Below are 27,938 nucleotides of genomic sequence, written 5' to 3'. Positions count from 1 at the left end.
GGTATAATAACGACAATGGTAAACTTAAAGATGAATAACGTTTTTGCCAAACATAACTTAGTTCAAACTTGGTAAATAATCTATAAACAAAACGGGTAGAGTATGATAAGCGGACTCGGTTTTTCATATCAAAATTATCCAATAATGATAATAACATTTAATTATACATATCGATATAATCAACCAATAGTAATTAATTTGACTAATAAGTAAATCATCTGTACCAACTGTACACATATTTTCATCCTCTAAACACAATTTGTTAAATATAAGTTACTTCTTTTAAATAAAAAAAAATGTTAACTTCAGAAAACTAATAACACGAAAGATGATTTACTGTTTCAATAAAAACCTAGATCTTTCTCGGTTTGAAAATGTTTGTTTTGTTGTTACGTTTTCTTTATTAATAAAATGACATTTATTCTGTCACTTGTCTTAAGTTTATCGTTTGAGTAATGGTTATGGTTCCTCTATTAATTATGATATTACATAATTGTTTAAAACGGTACTTTGGGATTATACCGACCACACCCAGACATGAATCGTTATTTCACATTTCGTTTCTACTGATTACTAGATTAGCGTAGAACAATATTTCGTCAATATAAAACAGGAATTGTCTTATCGCAAACCCCTCCCCATCCTCAGACAGAGGTCAAAGTCGAGCGTCTAGTAGATAACGTGATTGCAGTCTCGCCGCCCGTTCAGCTGGTGCATCGCTTTGTTGTACTTCCGTGTTTTACCTCTACATTTCTCCAAACACAAAAATTCAACAAAAACAATCATTTACCAAACTAAACTCTTTATTAAAAAAACACTAAAAACTTGTTTTTATTCTTGATCACATTCCGCCACCCAAAATGCGAGTGCCTCCGGCCATCAGCGCGGGCATTGACAGCACCTTCGGTGCTGCCCCGCGCTGATGTCGACGAAAGAAAAAACATCCCTCGAGATAGTACCTATCAGTAAAATATCAAATTCTAGAGGGGCTAATCAGAAATATAAATTGAATTGTAATGGAAAGGCAATTATGTACCGTGCAAATCACGTGATGCCGCGCGGCCTGCCGTAATCAGGATTCTCGAGAAAGATAAGATAACAGCGATCACAATACCTGGAAATGCTTGTAAGTTTGTAATTTTGTAATTGAAGAGTTGTTTTTACGTTCTATCATGTTTGTTTCTATAAATTTCTATTTTTGTGTTCTTCATACTAGTGTGGTCGGTATAATCCCAAAGTACCGTTTAAACTATTTCTATTAATTTGACCATGTGAATTGAATTTAGTATTTTAGATACGTTGATATCGATAATTGTAATAAGCGGTATAAAACTGGGTCCGCTTTTCGTCTTTGCTGTTATATAAAATAAATAAAATATTTTTGGTACTTGTTATATAAAAAAATGTGTATAATTAATGATTAAATGGAGGCCATCCATTCAGTTCAGTACAGTACAGTACAGATCAGTATAAAAATCTTTAAGGCTCTTATCATGAATCCTTGAGAAAGCTATAAATATCACAATATAAAAATTACGATATTGAATTGAATCATAATTTATTTTAAATTGTGGTACATGAAACAGTGTACAAACTAAAATTCAAACTCAGCAGAATAGTCCTACAGTCGCCTTCCCCTAGAGTGCGTCCTTAAGTTGATAGACCGGTGTCTTATCGGGTTATGGGTCTGATTACGGTACATGGTCACCTGAGTAAGCATATTCACAGAGTCTGCATTCTTTAGAGGAATCTAATCTATAAAATGTGTGGCAAGAAGGAGGAAACTGCTGTATACCTGGTCTTTGATTTTCCTGCAGAAAATGTTTTTTTTGCAGTTTGTAGAATTGCTGAAAACATAAACTGGTTGGCCTTATGGTATACTTCCAGAGTGTGCAAAAGGCCCCAGAAACTGAAGTACATGGCAATAGGCCGCTTGAAGAAGAAGAATATCTGTCCACATGGAACGTTTCCATTTATGTAATGACCTTTCCCACGTGCCAACGGCCAGACATAACTACCCTGTTATTGATAACTATCTTATAGTAAAAAAGCACATTTTGCAATGTTTACACTTAACCATAACAGCCACAGCATGTCTAATAGATAACCTCTGTTTAATCAGAAATTAATATACTTTCTTGTCTTAAAAATAACAATATAAACATCATATTACAATATATATTGTTTGGTTTATTATTAGTCAGCAACCATACGTTTTATGATTCAAGTTAAACTTACTAAAGTACTTGCATCAAAAATAGTAAAAGAAAAACAAGCCTAAAAAGAAATAAATTTAGAATCAATCCTCACATAGCTGCATTATGTGTAAAGAACACTATGTATGAATATAATGAAAAACCAAACACACAGCTAACACTATACTAAACGTTATATTATCTAGCTTTTTGTAAAATAAATGGGTACATTTAGATTAGGCACATAACCCATACGGGTGGCTAGTTAATGTTGTAAAAAGTACTACGTCTATATCTTGTTTGTTTTAATCAAAAAATAAATTATAAGTAAAACCAAGAATGAAATAATGCATTAGAAAAATATAAATATAACTTGAAAAACAATAAGTGTCATATAAAACATTAGATATTTTGGTATTATCCGAATGTCACTATTTTTTCAACAGTTTTTCTAATAGAAAACCTAAAAATCTACATTATTAGACAGAACGGACTTTATTTGACTTCGTGTGAAAATTACATGACATTATGACAATTGGTTCTTGTTTCTGCCTCTCGAAAGGAAGCGAAATAGACCACTATGTCCCTACGTATTGTTATCAAGCAATATAAGTAGGTTTAGATTTGGTTATCTAAAATATGTCACTGTAAGTCAAATAAACTCTGTTCTTTCTAATAACATAGATTTTTTAAGCCTTCGTTAAAAAAAACTTAAAACAGTGGCCTCCGGATAATACCAAAGTACCTCTATGTCTATAACTTTTTTTTAATCTGGAAAGGAAGTTATAAGTAAAATACCAAGATATACACATGAGCAAAAATGAAGTAATGCCCTTAGAAAAATAAAAATAGGTATAATCAGAAAAACGTAAGTGTAGTATAAAATATTATTTTATTGTTCTAATTAGTGTAGCCTAATTGTACATAAAAATTAGTAACTATATAAATACACTTAGAACACTTTGTAAATCTGCCTATATTAAATTAGGTCTAATAAAAGCAATTTCTGGCATTTTAATTAAATAAATATGCCAAGTTAAAAAACAAAGAGCGAACAACAAAGATTAAACTGTAGTAATTTCCAGCTCTTTGGTAGTGATTTTGTAGCTTTAGCTTTTCCGCGTGGATCTGGTAGGACAACAGTAATTTGATCTCAAACTTTGCAATGTATATTTGGAACATTCATGTGAGGATTTTGAAAGCAATCTGAAAGCACTTCTTTGTTATATAATCTATATACAACTTCCAGTTTAGGTTTTTATCAATATTTATTATTTCCAAAAACTTACAAGTCTCAACTATATTGTAGTCAGACTGACATAGCCCATTTTCAGGGGTCTTCTTAGTCTTAAAATGAATTAAGTTGGTTTTTTCATGATTAGGACAAGGCCATTTTGTTGAAATCAATTTACTAGTTCTAGTGCCAGATCGTCCAACGTAATCTGACGTCAGAAAAGTTGGATGGTCTGGGATACAAACTGAGACGGGAAAGAACTCATCATCATAAATTACATGTAATTTTCCCAGTAAGTCAAATAAAGTTTGTTCTTTCTAATAATGTAATGTAATGTACCAGGGAATTTTAGGTCCCTGGTAAGAAAAACTTTACCAAAAATCATGACCTCCAGATAATACCAAAATATATAAATTTGTATAGAAACAAATAGCTATCCAATTAAGTACTTGAGATTTCTTAGACTTCTTACACTATGTGGAAAAACATTCATTTAAACATAATGTAAACTTGATTAGAAAGAGATCATAGTTGGAATCAACTGAATCAAAATAATCAAAAGTTTTAATTTAAGATGTCAAATTATCTAAAATCCTCAGTTTGTTAAGTTTGTCATAGGTTTTAGTTTTTGTCCTAGTTTTAGAAGTCTGATATTGACTTGGTAATGGAATTGACAAAGCATTGAGATCTGAGATTGCAATATCTATATGGGTTATGTCATACTCTCCAGAATTTGTTTTTGATGGTATATTCCAATACAACTTGCTGAATTAGAGGTTACTCTTGAAGGTTTATGATTATTTCCTTAAAACCAAATTGTGTTACAAAGTTCAGACCGATTTGTGCATGGTTTTCCTTTTTTAAAATATCAGAGGCTATAAGTATTTTTTTGTTTTTTTTTTCTTTATTCAACTTAGGCATAAGAAGTCTCACATTTTTTAAGAAATAAAATTGTATTGTATCTCAGTATCCTGTATAGAGAAATAATAATGCATTGTAGGGATTTTAATTCAATATATGACCCTTAAAAAAGATATTCTTCATTAAAAACAACTAAGTCAGGTCTACTTATTGTATATATAAATTTTTAGCTAACCACCATGTAATTCATGTAGAAAAACTCATCGGTCAAATTATATTCAGATAATATATTTAACAAGTTTTGAAGCGATAACAAAGCAGTAAGCTATTGTTTAGTTTAAAGTATTACAAATAGGCTTGTGATAAGAGCAGGCAGCTCCTCTAAGTACAATTACAATGATTGTGATTAGAATTAATTCGAAGCTATCATTAGGGTGGCTGATAAGAGCTGACCAGCTTTCTTGTTGACAAGTCATAGCTTGTATGTATCCTGTTACAACAACACTGGTATGTGGATTTCTGTTCTGTCCAGGTTAGTTTTAATGTGTTTTCTAACAGTGTTTGTAAGTAAAATTGTATTTATTTAGTTTCAGTCTAATTGTATTATACAATATTCTAAATTTGTGATTTATAATATTATAATACTCATTGATTTTTATATCATCAATTCAATTTTAAATGCCCTGATGACATTTAAAAACAAAGTAACTAAAATTAAGAATTAGGATTTAAATGACAATTTATGTTAATCACTGTTGACAGTATAAGTATGCATGCAGTGGTGTTGATTTATTATTTTATGTACATAATTGGTTTGTTATACTTAGTTTACCCCTTGAGCTAAAAACTAAGGAAAACTATAAGGCAATTCTGAGTAATTATTTGATCAACTTAAATTTTTTTTCATATTTTAGTATTGACAATCATGCAGGCTTTAGAATGTATAAAATATAAGTGTATGGAAACCATTGTTGATGTTGCTAAATGGTTAGAAGATTTGAGAGTTCATGTGTATTCAGTGGCAAATGGGACACAGTCAAATCGATCTTCAATTTGTTTTATACTTCTAAAAGCTTTCTAATTGTGTAAAGTAAAGAAATAAAATAAAACTGGTTATTTCAAAAATTAATTTTTTTCAGAAAAAGTTACCTAACCTTACTACTTGACTGTCTAATCTGTTCGAGAACCAATCGGCCTACCCAAAATATTGTTTATAGTTTGGAAATTTTTCTAAGTCCCGAAAATGTTCTAAGTCCCGTAACTCGATTATTTAGACTTTGTCGAAAAATCACCAAGAGACATTTTAGGCCGGGAACACTGTCCTCTTGCCCGAGACGTGGGCCATTCTCGGTTTTTCCGCACTTTTGCAAACATTGCTACTTGAGGCAACTTATGAAAACTCCCCTAACCGAACTACCTGACTGTCGAACCTACCCAAGGGCGACCGCATTACCCAAGGACCGACCAACCTAGCTGAGAGCCAACCGCCATAGCCTTTTTCCTGTCATATCTTACTTATTTCGAATTTCCCCATCTTGAATTTTCCTTTTTTATAGTAGACCGTTATCTAATATATAATTTATAACATAGTTGGTTATTTAAGGACTGGAATCGATATACAAGTATTCGAGTCCATATTTAATTATTTTACCACTTCCAGGGGTATTAAGAATGTTTAAATTGTGTTATAGGTATAATAATCAGTTGAAATGGCAGTGAACGTGTACTCAACAAATGTGACCACTGAGAACCTGAGCCGACATGACATGCTGGCTTGGGTCAACGACTGCCTTCACTCCCAGTTCGCCAAAATAGAAGAGTTGTGTACCGGTGCGGCGTACTGCCAGTTCATGGACATGTTGTTTCCTGGTTAGTATTCTATTTGTCTAGAGTGTCCTGCAGTTTATAATCGGGTGATCACGATGTTCAGTATTCTGTTACTTTCTATATTACTTGCTGTGACAGCTGCGGAACTTGGAAACTTTTATGCTTATCCTACATAAATTTCATGACCTCCTTCCACAATCAGTTTGGATAGGATGCAATAAATTCAAACATTAACCAATTAAATGTGATAATTTTATTAAACTAGAAGAAATCTTCGGGATGGATAGGAGGCAATCAATTTAACCCTTTGAACCCCAGACCAAAATATTGATGGTGGGAAAAACGTACCAAAACCATTTGACCTAAGAACTACTGAGAATCCCCGGAGCAGAAACAGCTGTATTGCATACTGTTCGTAAAAAATTTATATTTTTGCTATTTTTTATGCTATTGTCTTGTATTACACACCAAAATGTCCAGAATGAAATTGTGTACACAGAAACATTTTAGTCTGAAGTATAAAAAATTGTTTAACAACATTAAAATAACTTTAAAATATATGTTTTTAGTTTTTTAGGTAAAAAAATAGATTTTAAGATTTTTTAATTCAAAAATAAGAAAAAATTTTACTATGGGCACCCACATTTTATTTTTCTAAATTTAGTTTTATGTATGTACAAAAACAACTATATTAATATCTCTAAAGATAAAGATTTTGCAACCGCGATCTCACTGGGGCCGGTTGGTCATTGTCCGGAGTAGGCCTAGCGGCGGCGTTACCGCGAGAAGTAGATAGCTGACTAAATGGCATTTCTTCGTCATGTGAGTCCGAGATACTTGGCCTATAGGTAGGATCAACATCAGTGTCATCACTGAAAATTGATGAGACGTCAGACCAATCGTCATCTGATAGGTCAACATCCAGTTGTCTGTCCAATTCACTCGGGTGATTTACAATGTTGTCACTCATTGTTCACAGAACTGATTAGTACTATAAGATTAATACTAAAGAAAAAGTGACTAAAAACAGTCCTCAATTACAACATTTAACTCAATTCACACGCATAAAGACAATAACACTAGACCGCTTTGTAAACAAATACAGCTGTAGCAACAAAGAGTAATATATTTTTTTGGGCATAGATGTTATTTTAAATACACTATATTACTAAAAAAATTTGTATTTTACTAAAATACTTATAAATATGTATTAATACTCGTAAAATAAGTATTTTACGGTTTCAAATAAATATGTATTAAACGCAGATACCATGGCGACGATATTACGTCGCCCGGGGATTCTCGCATCTTCATTGGCGACGATACATCGTCGCCGCGGGGATCTTTGCGTATATTCTCGGCGACGATATTTCGTCGCCTGGGGTTCAAAGGGTTAAACATTAACCAATTAAATGTGATAATTTTATTAAACTACAACAAATCATCGGGATGGATAGGAGGCAATCAATTCAAACATTAACCAATTAAATGTGATAATTTTATTACACTACAACAAATCAACGGGATGGATAGGAGGCAATTGATTCAAACATTAACCAATTAAATGTGATAATTTTATTGAACTAGAACAAATTACCAGGATGTGTTTGCATGTGGGTGAATATGGTTACTACTTATTATCGTAACAGTAGGCTATCCAAAGCCGACGGTTATACCAGCCTTTACAAATTTGTTATCCGATTAAAAAAATATTGAAATACCTGTACAAAAGTAATGCTATATTTTGTCTTTCTTTTACAATAAAGGACTTTTTCATTTCATTTAATTCCAATTCAAACATTTCATCAGATGCTTTTAGTACAGGTCTCTTTTATATTGTAAAAACTCTCTTAAATATTTGAGTGTTGGAGTATAAAATAGTGTACTAAAGGCAAAATTATGTTTAGCCTATACTGTAATTGTTACATCTTAGTTTTTTGCTACTTTGATGGAATAAGGTGATCCGTGCAGATGCAATATTTTTAGGTAGTTTATATTGTAAGTTATTGACTAGTCTCTTATTTCTGGGATTTTTTATGGACGGAATGATGTTTGAGATGTATTTGAATTAATAAATAAATTGGCAGATGGAGGATTAATCCTAAAACTGGAGATTGCTTTTCCCAAAATAAAAGGTGGATTATAGTGATTTTTCAAGGTTTTTAACGAGGTAATCAAGGCACAGAAAACCTTTTTTACAGCAGAAATACTCAGAACAATATTTTCGTACTCCCAAAAGTGAAAAATCATTTCAATACACAGGTCCAACATTTTTTAATTGATTACGTTCTGAAATAAAAGCCTGTAATAGACTTAAATTATTTTCGACCCTCAATGGACTGTGTAATCAAACCAATATTGATAAACTGTAAAAAAGTTTCAGAAAAACATTGTATCAGGTTAACAAAATGGCGGACAGACACAATTTTCAAACTTTAACTCTTTGAGTGCCAAGAGCCGATTAATTGGTCCTAACGTGATTTTGGAAAGTACCAAGGGCCGATTAGATCCAGCTTTTGGGTAGGGTACGGTAAGCGGACCCGGTTTTTTATATTGAAGAATATAATCATCGATACCTAATATTCGTATCTCAAATCCTAGACTATCAATCGATATAAAAGTATCTATAGTCTTCAATAACAATCATGTGCTTTAAATTAAAATATAAATTTAATATTTACAGTGATTGAAAAAATTATTATAACCAAAATTAGGAAAACTGAAGACGACCATATGTGTTCCTCTCACAGTTACAGTTGTTTCTTTCCCACAAATTTCACATAATGGGTTTTTTGGTATGAGTCCAACATGTTGAAGTCACAAAAAACATGTCTTATCATCTTTCAAAGCAATGTCGTTTAGTTTTTTTTTTTTTAATTGACTGTCATTTTTAATAATCGAATGTTACTGATATATAATTGAAATATTACATTACGAGTATTGTAAGTGTTTACAGCTGTTGATGTAGATTATTTAAGTTAATTGTTCAAAATAATTAATCAGTATCGATTGATTATATCGATGGTTATGATTAAGTAATATCGTCTGCCGATTTCGATATAAAAAACCGGGTCCGCTTATCGTACCCTACCCCAGCTTTTTAGACAACCTGGATTTAACCTCAGGGTTTAAACATCCTGAGTAATTTTTGGTATATAAGGTAAACACATTGACACTATCTTGTTATCTTCAATCAGAAACACTAAGTTTCGAGATCTGCAATCTGAGCTCAAGCCAGTCAGTCCTATATGGTTGGTTGGTAAATGCAGACCTGTTGTGACCTTTATTCTGTAGTTCAGTTTTAATAATTAGTGTTGTGTTTTATTTTATTAAGTGCATGTTGAAACACATACACATGGTGGTTGTAATTCCTGACTTACACATGTCACAACGTTCTGTTATGATTTGATTATTTTAACCTACATTGTAATTTTGTGTTATGTGTCTTCAGTTGACCGGAAGAAGAGATCAGATAGCAGATCTCGAAACATAGCATTACTGATTTGTTGTATCGCTGAATAATGGCAAATGACTTGAAAAATCCTGTTTCCTTCATCTCAAACTGTAAATCAACTTGTGCTCTAATGAAGAAGTTAAATTAAATTTTAAACATGTAACAGACCAACAAGAAATTTTAATAACATATTTAAAATTAATTTTTGTTAAACATTTGTATGTGAGACAAAATTAGATTGATTATAGGATTGAGCTTGTTTCTTCATTTTGTTTTCATATTTCAGGGAGCGTACCTCTAAAACGAGTTAAGTTCAGGACCAATCTGGAACATGAATACATACAAAACTTCAAAATTTTACAAGCGGCATTCAAAAAAATGAGTGTAGATAAGGTAAGAGTTCTTTTATGTTTTTATGAAATTCATTTAAGAAAAAGATCACTGTGAACTAATAATAATCTTATGTGAAAGAGATATTGTACACAGTCTGATAACAACTTTGTGAAAGAATGCCTTTAAGAGATTATTTATTGTTTGTAATTAATTATACATATTGAACAATGTTCAGGAAGTTCAATAGGTTTTTAGTATCTATTATCTGTGTTTATTGCTTAGAGCTGAGTGCAAGATAAGCGGAATAAAGATTGTAGAAAACATTCTTCAACTAATTAAAACAACACATGTGCATTAATCTGTTACTTTTATAAAGATTCAATATATTTTTTTGTGACGAGTTTATGGAGTCTGTTCGGTTTTTTAACCTTAATCATCGGTTTTTGTCATTATCATTGTAGTCTATGGTATAAATATTTGGAGCAGTTTAATAGATTTGGGAATTTTGAATCTCCCATCTCTGTAGTTTTATCATACGCTTAGATACTCTGTTGATGGATTTCAACAGCTTTAATTTCTTTCAAGGATTCACGTATATTACAAGAGACATTTTTAAAGTAAGGTAAATTTTCTTTTATAGTCCCATAGTTCACGTAATTATTGCAATGAGCATGTGCACTGTCTCCCAGCATTCCGTGCAAACATACACATTCAGCTCTGTAGCTTATCTATAAGCAGCGTCACTGTGCATATTTAACATGTTTAAGATGATGGAATTGCCTGCCACCTGTGAAATTCGGTTGGTAATACATTTTTTTAACAAAAACAACATCAGAAGTAGCAAATTGTTAGCAACAGTAGCCGAAAGAACATTCTATACCAGTAACATTAATACAAATGTCTCATTTAAGCCAACGCACCAATTTCAAAATATGAATTCTATTTCTGTCCAATAATTCATACTGATATAAAAAAACCAATAGACTCTTTAACATCCTCTGGCATAGATATATCTGTTAAATTAACTAAACTTTGCAAAAATTAACTGACCTCTCCCCTTACGGATTAAAAATAAGTCCCTCTAATAAGGAATTTCCCTAACATTGCTGAAAACTGCAAAAATGTATCCTAAATACAGAAATGGAAATACTATGAAAACGAGAAGTTACAGACAGATATCCTTAATCCCGACTATTTCAAAAATAATACAAAAGGATGTTTATGACATACATGTTATGACACTAACCACAAACCTAACCAACATCTTAAAAGTGGAGAAAAAGTACTGTGCAACAAATTAGTTTTGAATGAACAATAAACAGTTCAGCTAAATTTCATTGCTACAAACAATCAATTATACTACTTCCTGACATAATATCAAAAGACGGCACCAGAAACCTAGGAGTAGTAATAAATACGAACCTAATCTCGATGGCTCACACAGAACAACTGTGCAAAAAGCTTTCATCATGTATTTATGTAATAAGAGTAGAGAAGATAAGTGACCTATAACAGCTAAAACTGCTTACTTCATATGAGTTTCATATCAGATATGTTATAGTGGCATGGGGGAACAACTAACACTAAACTGGGTAAAGTCATACAACTAAAGAGAACCATTAGGTGCCTACAGGTCTTAGTTTCTAAGACAGCTGTAGAGGTGCCTTTAAAGAGCAAAAGGCCCTGTCCAAATAATTAAATACTTTTGGAAAAGCATTGCTTTTACTAACTACTAGTTTTATATCATCTACTGACATTCACAATCAGCTTTGTGAAATTATGGAGATACCATAGAGAGTGAAGGTAAATTTGTTAAAAATGCATATATTGTTTGGATTTTGTATTAAAAATAAGTCCCTTTAAAAACGATCCTTGTACATTCATCAGCCAAATTGCAGGGGATACTTTTACAACCAGATTTTTTACAGGTAGGAATTTTCTCATGCAACTTCAATAAAGAGAAATGAGTGAATCGGTCAATATTTTTTTGTAAATGACATTCCATAACACTGTTATATATAGATGTATATATGCATGTATTGAATTTAATGTTTCTTCATGATTGACCAACTGTCTCTTCAAATCCACAAATGCAGTGATACACCCAAATTAAATGTTTACTCATAAAAATACTGAATCACCAAACATTCTGATTATAGTTATTTAACATTTTTGGTTATTAACATAAAAAGTTAATTTTATTCTATAAAATATTTATACATTATATTTTCAATACCTGTTAACTTTAATTAGCATTAAAAATAGATTAAAATTAGATCAAACATGAAAAACTATACAGTTATAAATAAACTCTCAGTGCTAAAAAACTCACTTGAATTTCTGAAAAAGTAATAAATTATTAACATTTTAGTTGATTTATTAGTTGTCGGGTATTATTATTGTCTTGTTATAAACATCCAATTATATGTTTGTGTGAGAGAGCTTAACCCTTAGCTGGCAGGCCTCATTAAAACTTGCTAGACCTCTCCTCTGAGTTGACAAGGGCCTCGGCTCTTTTATAAGTAATATTCCCAACTGGTAAGGGCAAATAAAAAAAAAAAAAAAGAACTGTGTAGTTACATTATAACAAATTAAAGAAATGTATGATTGCGATTTTTTATTTTGTCAACTCACAGGTTTACGTAAAACAGTTACATAATTTTACAAAAAATACAAAACTTCAAATAAACTATGAAACACAATGGTAAATCTGTTTTGGTAAATACTTTTATTTAGCTTAGAATCATTAAAAACTTTTATTCAAAGAACAATATAATAAAATCAAACATCGTGTAACGTTTCTCCAAGTACAATAGCCCCTTTGATAAATACTGTTTAAGTAAAATAGATACATAACACGATTATTGAAGTGAAATGTTATTAACTGCGGAAGAAATGTGTAAAATCTTCTGCAATAAGTGTCGAAACTATAGAATACTAGCTGTTTCCCGCGGCTTCGCACGCGTCTCTTAAGCTTTGCCCGTATATTTCTTTGCCTTCAAATAGTGTTTGGATATTTTAATATACGTAACTACTGTGTTGTAATTGCAGTTTATAATGTGCAGGCGCTTTGATAACTTTTATATCTTGCAGTACAGCCTGGTGGTTAGTTTACATCAATGGGCATTGCGTATAAACCTTCTACATAGAAAAATACAAATTTTCATAGTGATCGGTCCAATAGTTTTCTGAGTCTATAAAGGACAAACACACAAACATTCATTTTTATATATTATGATTGCAGAAACAGTAAAATTTGTCGTTTCTCTTAAGCTTACTCTATGCTTTAAAACTATAAGTGTAAAGAAATTTATATATAAATATATTTTTTGTCGCATTATATATGTTTACAAAGAACAGCTGATTAAAAATTTGAAAAGACTCTTTCACTTAATAACATATGTTTGCTGCAATGCATTTCTTACGGGTATTTCTGTAACCAGTGGGGCGGAATCCTGAATCGGGAAAGGGATAAAAAGTATCCTATAACCTTCTACAGATCAAGACGAACAAATTAAAAAAAAAATTAGGCGAATCCGTCCAGCCGTTTGTGAGTGATGCTGTTACACACGAACAGTTTCATTTTTATATATATATAGATTTATTTTCATATGAGATTAAAGGACATTATAGATAAACTTTAAAATAGACACTAAATTAGTAAACATTGATTGTGTATTAAAGGTTTATAAAGAAAATTAATATAACATCTACTGTCAAACATCAAATTTGTAAGTTTTAAAATTGCACACAATATAACTTTGACTTGTGTGTTTTTGTAGATGTAAATTAAAATAAATATATAACCTATTAGATATAATAATCATAAAACTGTTGAAGTAAATATTAAGCTATATTTATCATGAGAGTTTCATACTAACTGTAAAATGCATTTCTGACCAGATAAATTCCTTAACCCTTTGAATGCCACAAGGCAAAAAATTTAGTACAAAAGAAATGCACTAGCAACTATATTGCAAGTCATATGCGAAAAATGCCAGGGAATAATAAGAAGTATTACCGGGCTTCCGGAAAAACAATATATTTTTTTTTATTTTTCATACTATTTTTATGAAACAGGTAATCAAAATGTTTGTAAAAAATTGTATTACAATAAAATGTTACAAAACAAATGAAACAACATAAAATAATATTAGTTTTGGCATGTCAAAAACCAAAAAATGTATAAAGCAATTTTTATTTTTTAGTTTTTATTTTTTTTGACAAATTAATAAGAAACAATTTTAGTATGGGAAGAATTTTTTTAATATTCTTTATAACATTGTTAATGTGAAAAAAAATAATGGTTAACTTTTTTATATAATTACTATAGTTACATAACAATGCTTGAAATTATGTACATAATGAAAAAAATCATTTTTCAGTACCGGTAACACAACACTAAAACAAAAATAATTAATGCATTACTTACATTTATCCTTTGGTTCTAAAGTATATCTAAAATATGGTCTTCATATTTTCCCCAAAACATATGTACACACACACACACACACACACAAGCGCGCGCGCGCGCACGCAAGCACGCACGCGCACGCGCAGCAAGCACGCACGCACGGGAGATATCAATTTAACAAAATCATTTTAAAGATCCTAACCTCAAAACGATGTAAACACAACCATTTGACCGAACGTATTATTTTAGATATTACGCATACTATACGTAGCGAGTTGTTTTACCGCGTCAACGATGTTACGCGCCCGGTTGATCACCGCCAGCTGTTGTTGCTTCTATTATTCTGTGTTTTTTTTTATCTTCACTAATATAAAGTACTATGTGAACTATTATTTATCTATTGCAGGATAGTTAACAGATAAAACAATATTGGTTGTGAAAAGAATTCATGAAAAATAAAGCGTTAAAAATTACGATAACAGACGGCGACGACGGATCGTCGCCTGGCACTTTTCGCAAAGTAAGTCGGCGACGATCCATCGTCGCCGTGGCACTTTTCGCAAGGGTTTTTGGCGACGATGTATCGTCGCCGTGGCACGCAAAGGGTTAACTTTGTTCTAAATGTCACCTGAAGTTGTTTTTAATACATAGTATTTTTATCTGTAGTATAAAAATACTAATAGATAAAAATAACGACCACATCTGTTTCTTTTTCTACTATTGTTATAATGATCTAACATTTATTCTAATGGTTATTATAAATAATATCAACAAAGTGGTAAAGTAATAAAGATACGCCATTAGATCTGGAATATCCTCTACAACTCTCCGGGGGGACGAGACCCAGGTGATGCTCTCTTCTCCAGAACAAATTTGTGAAGATCAAAAAACCACAGATAATTATGCTATAACACGTATTGGCTCAAATATTACATTAAGTAATTCTAAAAGTCTCCATTGTTTCAGCAATATTTTGTACACAATGGATGTCCTTGACTTGCTAAGAACACTGTAATTTTAAGAATTGTTAAAACAAGACAGAAGTGCGCAAGTAAAAAACAAAAAAGTCTTGTATGGGTGTTTTAGAATTTATGTAAAATTTTGCAAAGGTGTACCCCCCATTGTAAGCTACAGCCTTTCAAAATAAAGCCTAAGAGTAGTTCTTTTATAAGGGTACAAAAGTAATTAATGGAACATGAAACAATTGTTTGTGTTGCATCTGTTTTATCTCCCTCAGGTGGTTTGTAGTGGAGAAGAGATATGGAATCTCTTCTCCTCGGTTGGCAGATCAGCAGAATTTTCCTCTTCTCTATGAGAACCAGTGTTGTCAAAATCTTTTGTCGTTTGTCATGGACCACAATGTTTAACATTCAGAATCACTCACTGATTATTTAAAATGTGGCACATACTAGAACAAATCAGCGATCAGTGACCTGCTGTCAAAGATTAACTCTGAACTTGGCAGTACGAACTTGTACACTTACAGGGATAGTGATATCATCCCACGCTCAAGCAATACACTTACTTCACTAGTGTCTGGGTTTCCCCGTTTATTGATGATTATATACTCCATGCCTGAACATTTATATTTAATAATAATAGATTGTTTGACTCACACCCTTTCCAAATAGGGTTATTCACCTTCAAACTCGATTTGAAGAATAGTTGAAGGTGTAAAGAAATATATATTTTGTTAATTTATATTTGTCTGAAATTTGCAATTCCCAAATGGAATTTAAGTTCTCCTCCTCAGATTTAGCAAATACTTTTAATAACCTTTCCCTTGACACTTTCCAGCCAGAAGGGGTGTCAAATTTTCTTTGCAGCATTCAATTTTACCCTTATCCCTCCTTTTTTCCTTATTATGAGGAATCAAATTTCATCATGCTTAATTTATTACTTGAACACTGTCAGGATAAAACTATGATTGAGGGATAATATAAAAAAGGAGGATTTTCAGAACTAGTGTTGAAAGGAAAAGTTTTATTTTGACCTCTGGTGTGCTCATAGGAGGTTTTAAGTAAGTTAACAGTATGACATGTAAAATATGTATATGTTATAACCGTTAAAATAAAGTCAGATGATAACTGAGTCACATGGCATAATACATGAAGTCATGTGCTTCATTTTTTCCTAACGTTTCAGGTAATACCTGTCGATAAACTGATAAAAGGAAGATTTCAGGATAATTTTGAGTTTCTACAATGGTTCAAGAAGCTGTTTGATGCCAACTACGACGGGAGAGAGTATGATGCGTACGAGGCTCGGGGAGGGATCCCACTGGGGAGTGGGTACCAGGACAACCCGGGCTTCCAGGCACCTCCCCCTCCCCGTGTTCCGGTCAAGGCTCCCACCGCCTCGCGTATCATCCAGAAACAGCAGGGTGTGCTACTAGCCCCACCGCCACCACAATCGCTGTTACGATTTGATCAGATCTTCCACTTGAATGAGAGGAGTGAATTTTTAAGATAACATTGAATTTGATATGGTCTCTTCTTGTATTTGACTTCAAATAAAACTAGGTTTTACAAACAAATATTATCAATAATTTAGAGTTAACACAATTTTAAAATTTGATTGTTTTGAATCATAAATTAATGAATATAATATACATAAACTAAACATTAACAGTATTATTGTTTTGTGCTTTAATTGATTAATACAAAGTGTAAGACAGCAAAACCATTAGCTACCACTTATTATTTAACAATGTCTTCTCAAGCATTACAGTAAATCATTTTATTCTGTAGGTGGTTTACTATTATACAGAATAAGCAAAAATATAAAAATAATAAATAATAACTAAATATTATAAGTCAATATATTACAGGACTTTTTGTCAAGTTTATAATATTTAGTTCAAGAAGAGAATTTTCATTTGCCAAGCTACTGATGAGTCTTAAGTACTTTCTCAGATATATGCGGAGTTAACGTGCAATATTAATCCCAGGAGATAAGATAGCTGTATGTGCAAATCAAGTGGATCATCTCGTCAATGACTAACGGCCACCATTTAGATACTGCACAGAGTAGAGTAGTGCTTGATGGCTGTTCTTGCATGATTGTTTTACCGATGTTCTTGCTTTATTTCCAGATCGTACCCATAGACAAGCTCGTAAAAGGCCGTTTCCAAGACAATTTTGAGTTTCTGCAGTGGTTTAAGAAATTTTTTCGATGCTAACTATTCAGGACAGGAGTACGACGCTTTTGGTCTGAGAAATGGGGAACAGATGGGCAATGGTGGGAACACTGCGCCGCGCAATAACGCCATGCCCGGTGCGTACAGCGCCAAGAGGACCAATACCTCTAAAACTGACCTGAGCGCTCCCGTCCCGGCCAAACCCGTCGGCAGAGCCGGTGATTATTTTATGTTTATTTATTTTATTTTTCTGTACAGTGTCGTGTACATAACGGTTCTGTGTTGATTAATAGATAACACAACTTTTAATTGTTTATTTGGCCATAGCAACATTCGCTGAAGTCATCATTGTAATAAATGCAACGAGACTTGGTGTTGGAGTGATGTCACCTCTGTTAAACATGGTTTTTTGCATTCCTATTACAATAATAAACCTGGCCAGTATAGTTACAGCTATGAATTTTACAGCTGTTGTGGTTAAAAAAATTGCATCTAAATTGACACGATACAATTGGTTAACAAACTGAAAAATTAGAAAATATTCGTAATGTGTACAGTAAATAAAAACAAAACCCATCAAATAAGTATACCTTGTCTTTAAGATGCCCATTAAAAACATTTTTATTTTTTGAAAAGAGACCTGATACACAATTTGCTGTCATAAGATTTTTATTTTAGTTTACTATTTGATAAAAATCATATTTCTTATTAAAATACTAATAACGATAATTTAAAATAAAATAACAATGTTTAACAGTTTTGTGTATGCAGTTTAGGAAAAAAAAACAGCTTGATAAAATTGTTGGTTATAACAAATGTAATTAAAACAATGTTAGATGTACAGTATATTGATAATACATGTGGAATGTCGAAAATTGAATTAAATTCTAATGTTTATTACATAATAACCTTTTAAAATTTGATATATTATGTAAATAATAAAAAAATTAATGAAATCTGGTTTGTGTTTCGGTGAAGCAAGTACTTTTTCATCATCAGTAATTCTTGAAATAGATTTGTTCTATTCATTACCATTAGACATGATGTCGGTACTATGAAACTTGTAATATCCACCTGTTTAATAATCTAGTTAGCACGCTTAGGGATAGCAATGCTCAGTTAGTTCAGTTTAGATTGCTATGCCAATTCCGCTACAAAATATTATTGCAATATGTAATAACAATAATTTTTACTAAATTATATATTCTAACCCTTGGTATAGGTTTGGAAATAGTTGGACATTTTTTATTTATTTCCACCCATTCTTTTCTAGGTGCTAGAACATAATTAGTTTTAATTTCAATTTAATTATTTATTGCACCATTTTATTCGTTAAAACTTTCAATCAGCACAAAGACATGTCTGTGTTTATCTTTAGTTTTTATTACTCTGTGTGTTATCAGTTACCAATACTTGATTTTTTTATTAGAACCTCTCATTACCTATTAAATATATTATAGCACATGTTAGTTTAGTTGTGTTTGGTATCAAACCTACTTCTGGTAGTTGTTGCTGAGCAATATTCTAACATATTTTATGTTAGATTATAACACGATCACTCTTATCTGGATAAGTGATTATTTAAAATAATAGGGAAGTATAATTAAAATTACGATAAAACCATAAAATACATTGTGTTATGAGTAAAAAGTATGTGTGGCCTACAAATACTGATATTTATAAAGCGTGTTCATTTATAAATACTATTTTACAAATGTAAGACCTAAACCATGTTTTACACATTTTTGTTTTTAGTAGGCTATGATTTAAAAACAAATAAAAACACTCTTATTCTACTTAACCTTGTGTGCAATATAAAGTATTTTCAAATTTCATTCACTGTGGAAGACTTAAACAGTTTAGGATTGTATTTTTTTTTAATAAAGATAATTTTGTAAACAAAAGGGTAGCAGCAAATACTCTAAATTGTACCTACAATCTCAATAGAGAATTTTCTACTTTTTTCTAGAATTGGGGACCAAGATCAGGGAAGAGTAATAATATTTTGGTATTTTTCTGTAAAATCTGTTGGTTAATTAGAGAAAACATTTAATTTTTATATACAGTGTTCAAGCTATCTGCCTATGTGGGCTATTAGGCTATCTGGGTTCGATTATCCATTTAACTCATACACCAAAACAGTTGGGAGGATTACTCTTGGAATTACCATTTAATTTACAAGAGTTTGAAATTAAATCTTATTTAACCCTTTTAACCCCGGCCATTAAATCAAGTGATGTGCCAGAAATCCCAATCTATTTTCAGACAAAATGTAAGGATTTTGTAAACAATTCATAACTCAGTTATTTTTAAAATATTTAGGTAATTCTTTTTTTGTTTTACTTCTTTATACATGTAGCTTACAGAAATATACAAATAAAATTATTATTTTGAAAGTAATTTTTTGTACATACATATACATATATAAAAAATAAATAAAAATGAAAAAATTTCAAGTTTGATCATGGAAACCATATAGATAAAAAAACTATTTGACACAAAAATACCCATTTACTTTATGATATATTTAATCCTTAATAAAAGGAAATAAAAATTATAGGCCTACCTTATTTACAAGTGGAGTAACATCAATTTTGTAAAGCTGTGTAAATTTTTCTTTTTGCCATTTCTGGGCAAGGCAATGTAACAAGACCTCATCTGATGAATTTTCAAAGGGTTCAAAAGATGGGTCTTCAACTATATCATCTAAATAAGTTACAGATAATTCACTATCACTTTCCTCTGCTAGTTCCCCTTCTGATTCAGAAGAAATGTTTTCAAGATATCCATCACTCAAATCGTCGTCACTAATCACATCCACACCATTTGCAACTAGGTTACTAATTAGTGTATTTTCACTTACGGGAGACTTTGAACGATGTCTTTTACTCATTTTGAAATCAAACAAATAATAAACTTTAACTGCCGTACTTTACACTGCTTTAACCTAAAACTGTGAAGAAAACGGAATATTCACAACCACGTGATATACAGCTGTCTGCAACAAGCGTGAGCAGTCAGTCGAGACGAACTGCAATTGCTCAGTCACAGACTGACAAAATACGAAGTCAAACCATTACAAACTAATATATTTCGATGCAAAATATCTTTGTGCACAAGTCTGTGAAATTTCAAAGCATTTGGTGAAATAGGTGGCCAGTAAAGTAATAAAAAGTGCACGTCCGCACTATACGGACGTCGGGAGTTGACGCCATTTTTACGACGTCCGTTTAGTACAGACGTCGGGGTTAAAAGAGTTAATAAATATAATAAAAAATAATAAGAACATAAAAATAAAATTTTTAGCAATAATATTGATGATCCATGACAGTAAATGTTTGCCACAAAGTGACTTGATTTTCATTTTGAAACATTTAAAACATTAATTAGTTAAAGAGATCCAATGTTTTTAATTCTACCTTTGCAGAATTACAGTTGAAATATATTATGAAGGTCAGTAAGTGCAACTGTATTGTTTGTTATCATTACATTATAATATTTTGATTCTCGTTTATTTACACTAAAAAATAAAGTCCAAATGTGTTATTTGTACTTGTTAAATCACTCCAATCACTAAAGGTATTGTTAATTATTAGGCTGCAATACTCTGTTGTTCGATTGTACTAACCGAGATTCATTTGTTTATTACATCTGATACAAGTATGTAATTAACAATGTTTTTGTTTGAATTTTTAAAAAGCATTAAAGAATTTAAGAACTTTTCCCAAAACTTTCAACTTGATGACAACAGAAAGCATAACTGCCAGAAGTAGGATTGAACGATGCTAGATTTTTAAATTAAAGCGGTAACTCAATTACAAACAAAAACAAAAATGTTTAGTACAGTAAAACCCCAATTAACCGAAGTAAAGGGGGTGCCCATTTTGGATACCAAATTTCACATCCAACCAAATTACATAAAAAATAACCTATTTGGATGAGTGCGTAGAGGGAATGAATTAAATACAAACTATTTTTGTTGATCTTTGGAGATGGGACAGGATCAGGACAGAGATGACTAATAAAAGCATTGTGAGTCGGCTGGTGCAGAGGGAGAGGTAGGGTGAATCATCCTAATGGTATGTGATTCTGTCTCAGTAACTGTTGCTACAGCAATGCATCACGCACGCACCCACTCTTCTGCCTAGAGGAGGAGGAGGTGAGTGACACAATTTTCCGCTGTAGAATGTAAACTATTTTGTTCGGTTATTTATGTACACATTGTCAGTCATGGAACCGTTACGGTTGACCCGGTTTTGGTTGTACTGGTCTCGGTTAACCGGGGTTTTACTGTATTTAATTCTACAACAACCATTTAATTTTTGGTATAATTTGTATGTTAACAAGAAACACGGAGTTAACGCTAATGGCTGAATTAGTTTGTAGCAAATGAATGTTGCATGCACATTTAAAAACGAGTATTCTGAATTTAATTTTAATCTTTTTTAGAAATTTTATATTTAGTGCAGGTAAACTATTTTCCCCCGTTTGGATATTTTACTTGGTTAAAGATTTCAAAATTGTGGTATATTTGTAAGTTGTCTGGTGGGTGGATGATTTCTCCTAATGTTGGCCTCTGGTCGTGTTCCAGTGCCCAAGGCACAACAGAATCGAGTGGCTCCCACTGTGAGACAAACACAGGCCATGCGAGGGGGAGATGCTGGGAAGATAGAGGAGCTTACTGCCAAGGTCGGTATAAACAGTAATGTGAGTTGAATATAATTAAGTCTTTGGGAGGACCTGTCACATATCATTAATGCAGCTTCCCACGTTATAGCCATATCTGAGTTGATGTTACATCACGATGCGGAAAGAATATTTATTTCAATATTTTATTACAGTAATCATTATCATTCAACAACTGTTGATCATTTGTTCTCGTAATGGGAACCCATTTTTGAGTGTTTTGTAGCTGTGCTTGAAAAATGTTGTTAAAAATTTATACTATAAACCTACATGTGTAATTTATTATTTTTATTCAGGAATATGTGGTCATAATATTATGGTATAAAAAATTATGTATAAACTAAAAAACATTTTTACTATAATTTTAGTGATATTTTTATTTGGAAAATTGATGAGATTGTACCTTGTAAAGTGTGATAAAACAAATATTAGAATCTAAGATAGCCAATTTATTCTTCATTTTATCTAGTTTTAGAAAATATAAAATGGTATCTAGGTTAATATGAAGAAAAATAAAATAACTTGTAAAATTAATACATAAAAGGCTAAATTTGTTATTATGAGTTCAATTATTTTTAAAAGATTACAAAAAAATATAATACTTCACCAAGTATTATCGTTTCACACCTGACGATGGCATCTTTGATGCTGAATGGCCTCGTGTATAAAAATAAAATTATTGGAGAATTGTGACTTTTCATTCATCAATTATTACAAAGTAGTGTATTCCAATAAGAAGAGCTCCTCCTTCAATGAAACTTCATTAAGTGTTTCCAAAATATACCAAAATTTTGAGAATTATGTACACTACAGAATAATAAATAACAAATTTTTAAATTGTTTAGTTCTTTATTTTTGAAAAGTGGTAGAGCGTACCTGGTGAATTTTAATAGAAAAATAAGAATCTGGGATAGCCAATTTATTCTTAATGCTATCTAGTTTCAGAAAATATTTAGCCTAATGGTGTTCAGGTTCTCTTTAAGAAAAATTAAAAATATATTGTAAAACCCAAAATACTATAAATGCTAAATTTGTTACTAAAGGTACGATAAATTTTAAAAATTAGAAAAATGTCTAATTTGTACACTAAATGGTTCCAAAAAGTGCCAAAATGTAGAGCAATTATGTGCAGTACAAAATAATAATCATTAATATTTGACAATAAAAACTTTTCTAATTTAATTTGAATATCGATTTGACTACAAGTGACCAAACATTTCAATTATTCAATTTTATTCACTTTCGTTGTTTCTTATCCAAGAACTTTAACTCAAATATACCATTATTTAAATAAAATCTTTTCATATTTTGACAAAGATAACGTAATTTTTGAAATTATCCTACTACTATTTAATAATTAACTATTTGAACAAACATTCTGTAATTGGATTATGATTTTTATGCGCATAATACAGTTGTATTTGTTCTCATCCAATATTTATTGATTGCGAATACAAACCTAGCCCTCCCTAGAATACCTTTGCTCTAATAACACTTACAGATTTATAGTTGAAATGAATCTTTTTGGCCCCTAAATGTTATAATCCCCTATTGTAAATTAAATACTTTTCATAGTGTAAACACTAATTTTCCACCAATTAGCTCTTCTGTGCAGCACATATTTAGTTTCTTTACTTTCATCACGGTCAACATATAACAAACATTTAACACAACATAATTTTGTTTTGTTTTTGCCCACAGATGATGGAAATGAATGTAAACAGTCGAAGGTCTTGAGAAGGAGAGAGATTTCTATTTTGGCAAACTCCGAGCAATCGAGGTTTTATGTCAAGAGCAAGAAGGAGAGAACACTGTATTAACAAAAATTTTAGATATATTATATGCTACAGAAGTAAGTATATTTACGAATTCATTAATAACTGTAAAAAAGTGAAATAATTTATTCCTAACTCAAGGAGCCCATATACTTTCTAAATTGGTGTGAGCGATCTTCTTACTACCAGTTTTTGATGACATCAAACTCAATATTGAGTCAGAACAAAGGAAAAACCGGCTCTTAATTTTGAAAAAATAAACTCATAGAGTGGCTATTTCATGCAAAATTTTTGGTTAAATAAATAACAGTACTGTAGTTAGTTTTTTTGCCGTTAGGTGGTGTGGGCATGTTAATTCACTTATATAGCTTACGTATACTGAGTTGCGTTACCAGTGCAGTGATTGTAATGTAGGTTTGAGCGCGACAAAGAAAAGGTTTACCATACTGAAAAACTACAAAAGCCAGAATTCACAAATGTGTTTAAATGACGTATATAATGTGCAAAAGAGTGTTGTACCTCAGTTCAGTTGTACCTTCATGTAAAAGGCCTGCACCAAATGTAACATAAAAGCAGTAAAAAGTAAGCTTTTTTTGAAAATATTCATTTTTAATAAGCTGTTAAGAGGTTGGAATGAAAACTTACATCCAGTTAGAACCTATAGGAAACCCACATATAAAAGTTAGCAATTTCAAATTCAACAATTAAAAAAATAAACTATCTTTTACTTATAAAATAATAATTTATTACAGATGTAGTTTTATATAGACTTATTTAATAAATCAACTGTCATGAATTTTCTAAAGTAAACTGAAAGTTAACAGAATCTTATTGACAAAGTAATATGGATTCCTCGTCTACCAAGAATCTGCTGCGTGCAATCTAGACTAAAGTCTACTTCTAAATGAAAGTTTCAGTTTAGAAAAATGTTTAAAGTGGTTGATGGGACAACATCATTGTATACGGTGGGTTGGAATAGGTTGTTAAGTCAATTAAGTACTAATACAGGAGAAACCTCAATCCAGTTTCTGGTAAATAAAAAGATATTTGTGTTAATCTATTAATTCTATATCACAGAGGGTTGAAGCAGATAGACTACAGTGAAACACTGTTATAACATTTTCCTGCCGGTACGACCCACGCCGACATCATAAGCGAGAAACCTTACAAGCGTATTCGGGTTATTTATTGTTTTGTTTTTTGCAAATAATTTTTTTACACTCATTAAAAACTATCTTCTGCCTGTGACACACTGGAGGGAATGATGTATATTGAAGTAAAATCTTGAATCTATAGAATATTCTGGATTTAACCCTTTGAGTGCCGCTGGTTTTTCCCAAGTCATATGCATAAAGTGCCGGGCTGTTTTTTCTGCATATTTGTAAGCTTTTGGTAAAATAGCTCTTGTTAAATAACTATCCAACAGATTTTCATAAATTTTTGCTGTTTTTTTTCTAATGAAATTGAAGACTACGAGATATCGTTACAAACAAAATATGCTTTATAAAAATATAAAAATTTTAGTTTTTACACAAAACATTTTTAATTTTTTGTAAAATGTTAAGTTTAAACCTAATTTGAGTGTATACAGTATTTTTGAAGATTTTTATCCTTTATACCATGATAAAGGCCATAAAATTCTTAATAAAACCCATGTATGATTCTACAAGAAAACAAACATGGCATTATATGTATAAACAAAATGCTGTCCGGTACAGACATTTTGTAAATTGTACTTCATTTGTCAGAGAAATTACATAGTAATACTGTAGTTTTCACAATACGTCAAATAAAACATCAAGATAATACAAATAAATATGATTAGTAGATGTAGAGACAAATTACTTGCTTTTGTATGAGTGTCAGCAACTTTGTAAAAACCAAAATAACCTTATTATATTTACACTGAAAACTCACGTTTTCCGCTTGGACACAACTCAAATCACTACATTACTTTAATAAAGAAATACGGTAAAACACAGTAAAAGTTACTATTTTAGTTTATATTTACTCAAATTCTTGGTTATCAGCACATAAACAACAAGAATGGTCATTACGCAACATGGTACGTTGTGACTGGTAGACAAAAATCATTGTGTAGGTACTTTGGTATTATCGCAGCTCACTATTATTGGATGAATTTTCCTTATCAGAGATCTAAATAAACTTTATTATACATTCCTAATACTTTCCTTTCTCCATAATGAATCGAAAAATACTTGATGAATCATACTTCCTATCGCTAAATCGCCAGCAAATAGCCGATCGACCCTTCAAGTCTAAATAAACTTTATTATACATTCCTAATACTTTCCTTTCTCCATAATGAATCGAAAAATACTTGATGAATCATACTTCCTATCGCTAAATCGCTAGCAAATAGGCGATCGACCCTTCAAGTAGGCCTAGACTTACGAATCACATGTTACTTTAGAATAATAAAATGTGGTTCTTTTATCCAAAAATAGTGGCCTCTTTATAAGTACCCAAACAAAACATGTCTCACAGATCAAAGAGTAGGGAAACAACATAAAACTGGTATTTATTGTTAAGTCAATTAAGTACTAATACAGGAGAAACCTTCTCAATCCGGTTTCTGGTAAATAAAAGGATATTTGCGTTAATCTATTAATTCTATATCACAGAGGGGTGAGGCAGATAGATGTACTAATACAGGAGAAACCTTCTCAATCCGGTTTCTGGTAAATAAAAAGATATTTGCGTTAATAGTTTGGAACCTATTGAATATAGCTCTCTGGTATTTGGCCAAAATAACCATGTACTAAATAAAATATCAAAATACGAAACATCAAAATTAGCGACGTTCCAGCACCCAAAGGGTTAAGAATCAATCAAAGAGATTTAACGAATGAATCTCCCTTGTTATTAGCTGTCGCAAGATAGATATTACCAATCGATAAAACTTTTTTTGTCATACTTTGTTGTTGAAAATCATTTATGGGTAACCTAATTAATAAATTATCGTAATTCTTTAAATAATATTTTCCTCGTGGTTAGTATTTACTACATAATGCGTACATGTATCCTTGCTAATCTGCTGCGTCCATTTGCAGATAACAGCTGATCAATGGTATGCAAATTATTGATGAACTGAATTAACATGTTATTGTAGATTTGAAAATAGTATTTTGCTCCCAGTACGTAGGTTTAATATTTATATTCATACATTTCTGCGTGTCTGCTGCATTTATAAGGGGATTTCAACTGCTCAACGTTAACCAGACTAATGTCAATTGATTTTACCTCACAATCATGTAGTTTATTAATATTTACTATATATATGTTTTTATCTCAATACTTTTATTTTTTTATACCATATAAAAGTGGAAATAGGATGCTGGGTACTGGCTGTCAGGTGGCTTATTTTAAATTATACCTCGTGTTTAAAATTACAGAATTTTTATTGCATTCTGTGAAAAAGGTTTAAAAAACGATCCTCACTAGCAACCTTGTTCTATATTGATTTAAGAAGGCTAATTTTGGAATATTTTTATGACATTCAAATTTTTGTTGAATGGGATGTTTTATATTTATGCAGTTTTTCTAGTTCTTCAGAATAAATTACATTCAGGAAAAGTCACGTTATACAATCAATTTAGATCAATAATAATTTACCTACATCAAACTCTAAAAACTAAATTCAATAAAATTTCCAACAAACATTTTTATAAAATTTTAATCTGTATTATACGTTTACAAAATAAAATAAATTTAGATAGATTTTAATTAAAAAGATACCACATAGATTTTCCCAAAAGCTTGCATTTTGAGGTAGAACTGTCATTTTATAAATGTGATGTGTTAAATGGTGTGGCAGTGAAAGTTTTGAATATTCACACAGGCCTGATAAATGTTAATTTCAGGATCCAGCGGAAACAAGTTCAGAGCTGAACGGGAATATTACTCACACAATTCATGAGGTAAAACAGGTTTCTGGAGAATCTTTCTCTTCCGTGTTTTTGTCACAAAATTGTTTTGGTGGTTTTAGTTGGGAACTTG

General features: G+C 31.3%; 1 protein-coding gene across 1 annotated transcript in view; it reads left to right on the top strand.

The window, feature by feature from the left end:
* LOC124355972 (microtubule-associated protein RP/EB family member 1-like) overlaps positions 1 to 25,022 on the top strand; it is a 30,133-nt gene extending 5,111 nt beyond the window's left edge. The window contains 7 exon segments of the mRNA XM_046807120.1: positions 5,982 to 6,159; positions 9,858 to 9,964; positions 16,464 to 16,701; positions 22,049 to 22,146; positions 23,845 to 23,862; positions 23,864 to 23,995; positions 24,996 to 25,022. Coding sequence (XP_046663076.1) covers positions 6,000 to 6,159; positions 9,858 to 9,964; positions 16,464 to 16,701; positions 22,049 to 22,146; positions 23,845 to 23,862; positions 23,864 to 23,995; positions 24,996 to 25,022 — 780 coding nt within the window. The 5' untranslated portion in view covers positions 5,982 to 5,999.
* The last annotated feature ends 2,916 nt before the right edge of the window (positions 25,023 to 27,938 follow it).

Source organism: Homalodisca vitripennis, chromosome 2 (genome assembly GCF_021130785.1).
Source record: "Homalodisca vitripennis isolate AUS2020 chromosome 2, UT_GWSS_2.1, whole genome shotgun sequence".
In the NCBI taxonomy this organism is placed as follows: Eukaryota; Metazoa; Arthropoda; class Insecta; order Hemiptera; family Cicadellidae; genus Homalodisca; species Homalodisca vitripennis.
Note: the sequence above shows the minus strand (reverse complement) of the source record. Positions and strands in the feature narration are given on the sequence as shown.